General features: G+C 67.4%; 2 protein-coding genes and 1 long non-coding RNA gene across 9 annotated transcripts in view; 1 reads left to right on the top strand and 2 right to left on the bottom strand.

Annotated features, from left to right (window-relative positions):
* SPATA20 (spermatogenesis associated 20) overlaps positions 1-158 on the bottom strand; it is an 8,966-nt gene extending 8,808 nt beyond the window's left edge. For 2 of the 3 annotated variants that reach the window (XM_035342703.1, XM_035342705.1), the window contains exon 1: positions 17-157. In XM_035342703.1, the coding sequence (XP_035198594.1) occupies positions 17-48 (32 nt within the window). In that variant the 5' untranslated portion in view covers positions 49-157. Of the gene's footprint in view, positions 1-16 lie in introns of all 3 variants that reach the window. The other variant, XM_035342704.1, reaches the window with a different exon arrangement.
* A 350-nt stretch (positions 159-508) lies between these two features.
* EPN3 (epsin 3) lies at positions 509-9,361 on the bottom strand. 5 transcript variants are annotated; one of them, XM_035342706.1, is made up of 10 exons: positions 9,104-9,360; positions 5,880-6,529; positions 5,473-5,591; positions 4,226-4,309; positions 3,837-3,944; positions 3,625-3,709; positions 3,095-3,388; positions 2,186-2,296; positions 1,561-1,782; positions 509-1,410 (listed from the first exon to the last, which is right to left on the bottom strand). In XM_035342706.1, exons 2-10 carry the CDS (start codon positions 6,448-6,450, stop codon positions 1,094-1,096), a joined length of 1,911 nt encoding a protein of 636 aa, XP_035198597.1. In that variant the 5' UTR covers positions 6,451-6,529; positions 9,104-9,360; the 3' UTR covers positions 509-1,093. The 5 variants fall into 5 exon arrangements, with proteins under 5 accessions (XP_035198597.1, XP_035198599.1, XP_035198598.1 ...); XM_035342708.1 differs by lacking the exon at positions 9,104-9,360 and adding an exon at positions 7,879-8,407; XM_035342707.1 differs by lacking the exon at positions 9,104-9,360 and adding an exon at positions 7,580-7,729.
* Positions 8,409-9,527, top strand: part of LOC118175997 — a 5,846-nt gene continuing 4,727 nt past the window's right edge. Inside the window, exon 1 of the long non-coding RNA XR_004755241.1 lies at positions 8,409-8,599. This is a non-coding gene — a long non-coding RNA (uncharacterized LOC118175997). The remainder of the gene's footprint in view (positions 8,600-9,527) is intronic.

The raw sequence follows: 9,527 nt of genomic DNA, 5'->3' as shown, positions 1-9,527 counted from the left end.
CCCCCCCCCCCGGTACCTGCGGGCCCGGCGCAGCGGCGCCGCGAACATGGCGGCGGGGGAGGGCCCGGGCGGGACGGCGGGGGCGGGCCGTGCTCCGGGGCCAGGCCCACAAACAAGGCCCCGGGGCTGCGTGGGGAGCCCGGGGGGGAGGCTTCACACCCCCCCATACCCTCCCCAACCCCCCCCCTCCCGGTGTAAGGAGGCGGCACGCCACAGCTCGGTGGAGAATTTTATTGTCGTACGGTCGCTTCACGGGGTCCTAGGTACAGCCGCAGAGCCCGCGGGACCGTGCACGCACCGAAGCGATAACGCCTGCCAGCCCCCCACCCCCGACACCCCCCGGACCCCCCCCAGGATTTCCCCAAACCCTCCCCTGGATCCCCCCTTACAATCCCCCTGACGCCCCCCGAGCACCACCCGTCTCCGCACCCCAAGCCCAGGCTGCTGGGGTCGGGAGGTCCCGGTCCAGGCTCTGCTCGAGGCTCCGGGGGGGCTCCAGGGATTTTGGGGGGGCACAAAGTCCGCTGAGCATACAGGGGGTGCGGGGCCGGGGCACCCCCGGCTGGCGAATAACACAGGTGACAGGAGAGCAGGGCCACGGGGCCAAGCGGAGCAGCGGCATCCAGGAGAGCAGGGAGAGCGCGAAGCATTCGGGGGGACGAGATTGAGGGTGGGGGGGGGGCACATTTCAAGGGAAAAAGGAGCAGAAAGGGGAAAGCTCCAAATCTTCCATGCCCCCCCCGAGACCGTCCCATAGCGCAGCCGGCAGCCCCGGGGGGCTCCATGCAAGCGCCGCGGCAAAAGGGAGCGAGAGCGCGGTGCCGGCGCTGGGACCCCCGCCCGATGCGCGGGGCCCCAAAAACGAAGCCCTTGCCATGGGCTCTCCGCTGGTGGCTGCGGGGGCACCCCGTGAGGCCGGGCTCCTCCTGCGGGTTCCATGCTGGCTGCCCGTGCCCCCCCGGCGCGAGGCGTCCTCCGCTGCGGCGGCGAGCGACCCGGCTGCCCTAAGGGTCTCTGCAGGAGGAAAGGCCGGGGGGGGCCGTAACAGCCGGGGAAGGGGCGAGAGCCTACACGTGCTGCTGGTCCAGAGCCTTCAGAGGAAGGGGTTGAGGCCCCCCTGCGAGGCTGCGGGGGGTGGGGGGCCGCTCAGCGGCAGTAAGGGCTGCGGCAGGGTGCTGGGGAGCTCGGGGAAGGGCCCGGCGCCGGCCTGGGGGAAGGCACTGGCGGAGGCGGGGAGGGCGGCGGGGACGCTGCTGAGCGGCAGCGGCAGCGAGGCGCTGTAGGTCATGGCGTTGACGGGGAGGCCCGCGGGCAGGCCGGGCACGGGCGAGCTGGTCCGCATCTGGTTGAGCGTGGGCTTGGGCTGCTCGGCGAGGCTGAAGGGGTTGGTGGGGGACGGCGTGCTGAGACCTGCAAGGAGACAAGGGGGTGCGTTAAGGTGGCTGCGCATCCTCCACACCCTCCTCCTCCTCCTCGTCCTCCACCCCGAGCACCCCTCTCCCACCCAGCGCTTTGGGGACCCCAGGAGCAGCAGCACGGCCCTGGCACCCCGGGACCTACCCGAGAGGAAAGGGTTGCGCGTTTTGGCTGCCTGCGGCGGCGCGACCAGGGAGTCCAGGTTGACCAGGGAGGAGGCGGCGGGGCCGAGGAAGGCCTCGGGGGTTTTACAGTCCTTCCGCTCCTTGCAGGACTCGGCCAGGGAGTCTGCCAGGTTGGTGAGGTCGAAGCTCTTCGCCCCGTCCTGCTTGGTGCTGGGGAACAGGTCGCTGAAGGGGTCCAGCTCTGGGGCAGGGGAGAGGAGATGCATGAGCCACCCGTGGGCTGCCGACAGTGACCTGATGGTGTGCCCTCTTCCCCCCCAGGGCATTTAGGAGCACATCTTGCCAGACTGCAGCCTCTCTGCAGCAGGGAGGAGGCTGCAGCACCACGGGAGGCAGCAGGGATCGGGGACGTGAGTGCTGCTACCCCCAGGGACTGCTGCTACCCCCTGGGCTGCGGGGCTCCCAAAGGCCACGGCACGGGTGGCTGCACGTGGGGACGAGCTTTGGCCACGTCAGCAAGGAGCCATGCACAGATGCAGGAGCAGCTCCTGGCTGGCCACGGAGCAGCCTCCCCGCCGGAGGCAGGGATGGAGGAATGTCCCCCCTTGCCCAAATCGGCCCCTGCCCGTGTCCCCAGCGCTTACCCGCGGGGCTGCTGGACTTGGCTGAGGAGGGCAGCTGCGAATGCTCCGGCTCCGGCTGCTCAGCCGCCTCGGGAGGTTTTGCAAACAGGTCGAAAGCATCCCCCCCTGCAGCTGGGGGGAAGAGGTGAGACTCGAGGAGGGGGGCGAGCAGGAAGGTGAGGGGTGGGAGACGTGCGGGAGTGCAACGGGGGCTGTGGGGCTGGGGTCAGCAGCACCCACCGGCCCACGGAGACTGGGATGGGCCAGAGCAGAAGCTCGGTCACAAGCAGGCAGTGCTAGCTAAGGCAGCGGGGACAGGGCCGCCGGGATGGAAACAGCACGAGGAGACCGTTTTAACGACCAGCGCTTGCACCTAGGGCTGGTTCTGCTCTCACCCCCTTAGGGACCAAAAGTCAGGGCAACTCCCTGTGCATTTGGGGCAGCGGAAACAGGACTGCTGCGAGGTGGGAGGAAACAACCAAGGAGGAACCGAGAGCAGCACCGAGCTCTGAAACCCACGTTTTTCCTATAAACAGCTCCCCACCTGCACCGTGGCAGGTGCGAACAGCAACCGTCCTGTCTCGGCAGGCACAAAGGGGAGTTTCGGGGGGAGCAAAGCCAACAGGTATTGGGGGGAGGACACCACCCCACCGTGGGAGCGCTGCTGAGGCTGCCACCCACTCCCATGGGAGGGCTCCGTTAACTGTGCCACGTTAATTAAAGCAGCCTGATTACTGTGGGCAGAGAGAGAGCCTGAAGGTACCCTGAAGTCTTCGGCACGCCAAGGAGCGATTGGAGGTCCTGCAGGAGGTGCTTACGGAGCTGGCTGCGGGACAAGGGGCACCCAGGACACCCACTCCCAGCACGGCAGCACCAGCCAGCACTGTGCATGATCCCCAGCCAAACCAAATCCCTGCCCGAGCCGCTTACCGGGGTTAGGAGGTGGCTCAGCCACAGCTGCCCAAGGGTCGGTCGCCGGTGCAGCACCAGAGCCCTGGGCAGGAGGGGACGTCGTCCCCCAGGGGTCCCCAGGAGAGAAGCCAGAAGGGGCAGGCACCTTCCCCCACGGATCGGCGGCGGCGGGGTGGAAATCCCAGGGTCCAGCAGCGGTTTGCTGGGACGAGGCGCTCGCCTGGGGCAGGGGCTCCCCGCTGCTGGCCGGCACTGGCACCCAGGGGTCTGTCGTGCCGGTCCAGGCTCCCGGCTCCGCTTTGGGTTTCACATCTGAAAGGAGATGAGGGGAACAGGGTGGGGACAGAGGGATGCCGAATGTTAGGGACGCGCCTGGGGACCGTGGCTTCCCACCAGCATCGCCATCCAGGTGTGCAGGGACAGGGCAGCGGTGGGGGGAGAAGCCAGCGGTCCTTATTGCTGAACGGGTGGGAGCCGGGCAGGGACAGAGGCCAGGGAGAGGTCTGTGCCGCAGCCCCGAGCTGTGGCAGACCTGGAGCAGCCCCTACCTGGCACATCCCATGGGTCGACAGACGTGTGGCTGGAGGGGGCTGGCACCGGCCCGAATATATCCGCCAGCTCCAGGATAGAGGACTGCAAACAGAAGGGAATAAAGGCATAAGGGAAGCACAGCGCAGACCTGAGAGCCCAGCCCAGGGCCACAGCATCGCTCAGGAGCTCTAGGCTGCATGTGTGGCCATCCAGGGCCCTGGTGCTTCACCTGGCTTTTCTTCATCTTATCCTCTTCCTCCTCTTCCTCCCCACCCTGGGCAGTCTCCTCCAAGGCTCTCTGCAGCAGGGAGTTCTCCCCTTGCCAAGCCCTCACCTCCTGCGGGGACAAGGGACGGGGCCGTGAGCGGGCCGGGGCCCCCCAGCAGACACCTCCAGGAGACAGACCCAGCACAGGAGCTGCCACCGCATCCCCAAAAAGTCCCAGCATCCGAGCAGAGGCAGCTCCTCCGGGGCCGAGCCCACCGGGAGAGCCTGCAGCGAACATCCCCGCAGGAGCGAAAGCGAAGCGAGCGCCGGAGCGGGGCCAGCGGCCACAGGAGGCAGAGAGAAGCCCAAGTGCAAGAGAGAGGAGTGCCTGGGGCTGCGGGGCACAGGTACCTTCTCGTGCTCCTCTTTGCTCAGCGCGAGCGCTAGCTGCAATTGCCTTTCTTCGTCTGTACTGGAAAGTGGAGGAAGTGGCTTCTGCCAACAGAGGAAATGGGGTGAAATTTCAGCTGGGCCTCAGCTTGCCGAGCAGCTCGGTGGTCGCCATCCTTGCCATCAGCATCCAGCAGCCCCTCGCCTACCTGCGCAGCGTGCCCACGGGATTGCTGCAGACCCCAGCTCCTCAGTCCCTGAGCAGCCTGGGCTCAGGAGTCCGTCCCATCCCCTCCTCTGGGGTAAGGACACTCAGACCCAGGCCAGCTTTTGGAGAGGGACCATCCCCACGCCACCACGGCAGCCCTGATCGCTGCCCCGCGCTGCTCATCCTGGGCTGGGAGCGGGGATGCCGGTGGGGGTGTGCATGTGCACGGCTGTACACGCCTGTGCGAGCGTCTCTGCATGCGCACAGCCCAGGGGGGCTCCGGGAGGCAGAGCTTTCGAGAGCATGTTCCTACAGAGCTCATCGCAGCAGCGAGTGGAAGCTATAAATACTGCATTTCCAGGACTAAAATAGGGATACACACATGCTGTTCAGCCTCCAAAAGAGCCACCAGGCAGGGGAAGGCGGCCAGTGGCAAGCACTGCCACTGAAGCGTGTCCCCTGCCCCGGCAGGACCGAGGACGCGATGCTGGATGCCAGCCCCCCAAGGGCACTGCCCACGTCCTTGGTGTGCCCGGCCGTCCCCGCACGGGCTGTGCCAGCCGGCGGCAGTCTCGGCCGGTGTGCAAATAAGCCGTCCCCAGCAAAAAGGGGCAGGTAGGAGACGGGACAGCCCTGGGGGGGGCTGCACAGCTGGGGCTGGGGCTCGTTTGCTGCCCGCATCCCTGCTCGGCTCTGCCAGTTGGAAAGAAGCAGCCGCAGGCGGAGGCAGCCGTGCCCCATGCAAGGGGCAGCGCAGCGGGACGTATCGCCTCCCGACGAAGGCGAGAGAAATGGGATGTGGGACCAGAAGACCTTGGTGGATGAGGGCAGCTAGGTTTGGTGTCTCAGTCGTGACACTGTCCCTGCTGCATGGGGACAGGCAGCACAGACAGCCGGTGTCCCCGCTGCCTGCTGGTGGCTGGGATGCAGGCACAGCGCGAGCAGCCTGGTGCGGTCACGGGTCCAGGCACAGCCCTCGGGCAGCCCCATACCAGCCGTCCTACACAGGGGCCGAGCCCCCGCAGATAACCCCGGGCACACCCCAGCCCCTCGGCCCTACCTTCTCGGCCTCCTCCCGACTCATGGCCAGGGCAAGCTGCAGCTGCAGCTCCTCCTCGCCTGTCGTCTGCGGCCTCGCTTGCTCCAGGTCAGAGGCGAACCGTGGTGATGAGGATGATGCTGGGAGAGAAAAGAAGAGGTGAAGGAGCAGCACTGGGACTTCAGGGAGAAGATCAGCTAGCTACCTGTCCAGCAGCCTCCCCAACCCCATCCGCAGCGTGGTGTCCCCAAGGGCCATACCCCCAAATTAACGCTTACAACCACCAACGAGCTGCACACCGCAGCTGAGCATCGCCACCAGCACCCCAAAAAGCAGAGGGGGAGCACCAGATGGGCGCAGCGAACCTCACACAGCACCCGCCTCGAACCACACACAGCACCCGCCTCCTCCCCGCCATGAGCACTCACAGTTAAAGGAGGAGGGCGAGCCCCGCGTCCGGCCGTAGTCGTCGCCGTAGGGCGATGCGCGGCGGCCGTAGGCGGCCTGGTGGCTGCCGCTGCCCATGCCCTCGAGGGCCATGCGCTCCTTGGTCTGCAGCGCGTGCGCCCGCTCCTGCTTCAGCCGCTCCTCGTCCTTGAGCAGCGCCATCACCTGCTTCACCTTCTCCCGGATGTTGATGCCCTGGTCCTTGCCGTCGCGGTCGACGTACTGGAAGTCCTTCAGCGTCTGGATGGTGTAGAGGTTCTCCCGGCACTGGTGGGTCACCTTCTCGGAGCCAGTTTTGATGAGGTAGTCCAGCAGGGTGAGGGCTTTGTACACGTGGCGCCAGTTCTTGCCGCTGTCGTTCAGCCGCCGCCAGATCATGCCCATGACCTCGGCGAAGGCCACCGTGTTGAAGGTGAGGTCCGCGATCTCCGACATCAGGGAGCTGGGGGGCCCCCAGGGGTCGTTGGAGGTGGCCTCCCGCACCTTGATCTCTGCCTCCGAGTAGTTGTGCACGATGTTCTTCACCTGACGCCGCAGGGCCGAGGTCGTCATGGCTGCGCGCTGCCCGGGGCCCGCCGGTGGCGGGTGCTCGTGATGGGAAAGGGACGGGCGCTCACGGCCTCACCGGCACCTGCAGCGGGGAACGGGGACACGCAGACCTCAGCACCAGTGCTGGCCACCAGAGCACCGTCCCAAAGCCCTCAGCCAGCACCGAGGACGTTTTTCAAGGTGGAAAAGCCGGTTGCCACCGCGTCTAACGCTCACTGAAAGCAGGAGGGATGCAGGATGCTCAGGGTGGGAAAAAATATCGCAGAGAAAACCAATACCTAGCACTGCAGAGCTGCCAAGAGATTTGGCTTCACATTCAGCAACATTTGGATGAGCTTTTACCAGGCGCTTCTGCTGCTACGAGCACCCACCTGAAAATGGCAGCTCCCTCCTCCAGCCCCAGGCTGCCTCCAGGCCCCAGCCCCCTGCAGCACGGGGTGGCCTGGGGGGCTCCCCTGCACCCCCCGAGGCTCCCAGCACCGCCAGGACACATTGGGCGAAAATAAAGGCCTGGCGTGACTCAGAGCCTGCCCTGATAGTTTTGCTGAGCAAACTTGGTGATTTTCCTTCTGCGATGGAAACACGTGCTGCTGCGGGGTTGCTAAACCAGGGGGCTATCCCGGCACCAGGCCAGCAGACAGGGCGGGTAACACAAAACCCGCTGCAAAATCCCCAGATCCTGCCCAGGCCTACCCTGTGCACGGGTGGCCACTGTTGAAATGCACCCACGAGGCTCCCGGCTGACCTGCACCCGCATCCCTTTCCTGTGGGGTAGCCACCAGGCACCCACGGGAACCCTGATGCTGCTGCTTGTCACCACGGGTCCCTGCTGTGCCACCAACCAGGGCTGGCAGGGCCGGGAGCTGCCCCAATCTCTTCTTGCTGGGAAATGCCCGTCCTTCACCAGCGAAACCACGTGGCTTGTCATTGCCCTGCTTTCTTGTGACCCCATCACAACTCTGTGCCCTGCTCCTTTAGTCTTAATCCCCACCCGCGGGGTGGTCAAACACCACCACCCTCATTGTCTCGGGGGATCACCGAAGCCAAGAGGCAGAGGCTGGAAGCAGGCTGGAGCTCCCCACAGCCGGGCTGGGAGCTGGGCTGCTCGCAGAGCTCCCACCCCAAAACTCACCGGCAACGCTTCCCCGCTCCACGATAAGGCTGCCGGGCACAGGCCTATCTCCCCTGCCCAGCCACGAACGCGGCCGGCGATTACCGGTGCCCGTCCCAACACCCAGCTCACCAAGCCGGCACCTCCCTGCACCGCAGCCACCGCGCCGCGGCCGGCCTCGCCGCCGGCACCGGGCTCTCCAGCTCGGGCCGCCGCTTCCCCAGCCGACATAGAACCACGCCGGGGCCGTGCCGACGTGCCCACGAGCCACGCACAGCACCCGCCACGCTCCCTTGCAACCCGTGCAACCGGTCCAGCACCTCCTGCTCCGGCGGGCCGGCGGCACCGCGGCACCGCCGGCGACGTCCCCGTGAGTCAGAGCAGCCTGGCACCGCCGAGCTCGCGGGCGGCCCAGGTTTCTCTCCTCAGACGCTTCCCTGTATCGATTTCCTTTCGCAACGCCGCTGCTCGGCGCGGCCTTTGGATCCCACCAGCAGAGCCTCGCTCGGGCGGCCGCGACGCTGGTGCGGAAACGCCTTCGGGACGAGGGCAGCGGCGCGGCAAAGTCCTCCGGGACTTGGCTCCGCGCTCCGCTTTCCACCACCACCCAGCAGGAAGATAAAGTCAGCTTTCCAAAGGTGCCGCTGGCCCAGCAAACACCAGCACGCCCGTCCATCGGCCTCTGGGGAGGGATGTCCCCTCCTGTCCCCAGCGGGTCCCCCAGCCTGGGAGAGCCCCAACCCAATGCCACCGGCTCCGGCACCGCTCGTCCCGGCCGGAGACCCGGTCCCAGATGGATTTCACCAGGCTTCTGCGAAGTCTGCGTGGATAGAGCTGGGAAAAGGGGTTGGGACAGCGGGTGGAGGAGCACGGCCCTGGCTGGAGCGCTGCCAGCGGCGTTGGAAGCAGCGGGTTTGTACCCAGCCCGGTATCCCCCCGGAATATAAAGGCAGTGAAACAGAAGCTGTGCGGGAGATAAGGCGGCAGCGCCCGGCAGCTCATATGGAATTACTGCAGTGACCTTGAGCTGGAGGCTGCCAGGTGGGAGAAGGACACCGGGGTCCGGGGACAGGTCCCCATCGCCCGCGTCCCTGCGCAGGGCACTGCGGAGGCTGAGGGGATGCGGGGGGGCGAGGGGGTACGAGGAGGGGGGTGGCAGGAACGGGGTCAGGGGGGAGCAGGAGGGGCTGGGGGCACCGGGAGGGGGCACGGGCAGAAGGGACAGGGGCCGGGGGCACCCGGGGGGGGCTCGCGGGGTCCCCGGTCAGGTGCGGGGCTGGCAGGGAGCAGCGCCCGAAATGGAGGCAGAGCCCCCCGGCGGGCAGCACCGGCGGCTCCGGGGAGCCGGCAGGGATCGGGACCTTCCCCCGGTGAGCGGCGGGACCCCGGCACCCCCCGGTACCCCCCGGCAGCCCCCGGTACCCCCCAGCACCATTCGGGCCCATCGCGGAGCCGCATCCCCCGGCATCCCCCCCAGCGCTCCGCACCCCCTGCGGATGCTCGGGGCCGTCCAGAACCTTCCTCCCTCCCTTCCTCCCTTCTTACCTCGGCGGAGCGGCGGGGCCCCGCCGCGCGCGGGGGCCGGGACCGGGACCGGGACCGTGCACGGGGGCCGGCACCGGCGGGAGCGCGCAGGAGGCGGCCGCAGCCCTCCCGCTGCCTGCTGCGCGCCGCCGAGCTGCCGGGCAGGCTGGGCAGGTCCCGGCTGCCCGCCTTAACCCCTTCGGGGCCGACCGAGCCCCGGCCCGGCCCCCTCCAGCCCCTAAACGTGGGTCTCCCCCCGTCCCCGAGACCCTAAATCCACCCCCCCCCCGGTGCGCTAACCCCGGGGGGGATGCGGCGCCCAGCCCCTGCCCCGCCGCATGCGGGAGGCGGGGATGCTCTAAATGCTCAGTCACTGCCCCTCACTGGCAGGCTGCCAGCCGCTGCTCGCTTTTTTTATATATATATATATTTTGATTTTTTTTTT

This window comes from Oxyura jamaicensis, chromosome 18 (assembly GCF_011077185.1).
Source record: "Oxyura jamaicensis isolate SHBP4307 breed ruddy duck chromosome 18, BPBGC_Ojam_1.0, whole genome shotgun sequence".
NCBI classification, from domain to species: Eukaryota; Metazoa; Chordata; class Aves; order Anseriformes; family Anatidae; genus Oxyura; species Oxyura jamaicensis.
Note: the sequence above shows the minus strand (reverse complement) of the source record. Positions and strands in the feature narration are given on the sequence as shown.

Bases quoted from the DNA above. Each gene is read 5' to 3' on its own strand.
- EPN3 (XM_035342706.1), bottom strand. From the start codon at position 6,450: ATGACGACCTCGGCCCTGCGGCGTCAGGTGAAGAACATCGTGCACAAC. The intron at 4,310-5,472 runs GTAGGGCCGAGG...CTCTGTTGGCAG, and splicing joins GTCGGGAGGAGGCCGAGAAG to AAGCCACTTCCTCCACTTTC. The intron at 1,411-1,560 runs GTAGGTCCCGGG...GTCTCCTTGCAG, and splicing joins GCGCAACCCTTTCCTCTCGG to GTCTCAGCACGCCGTCCCCC.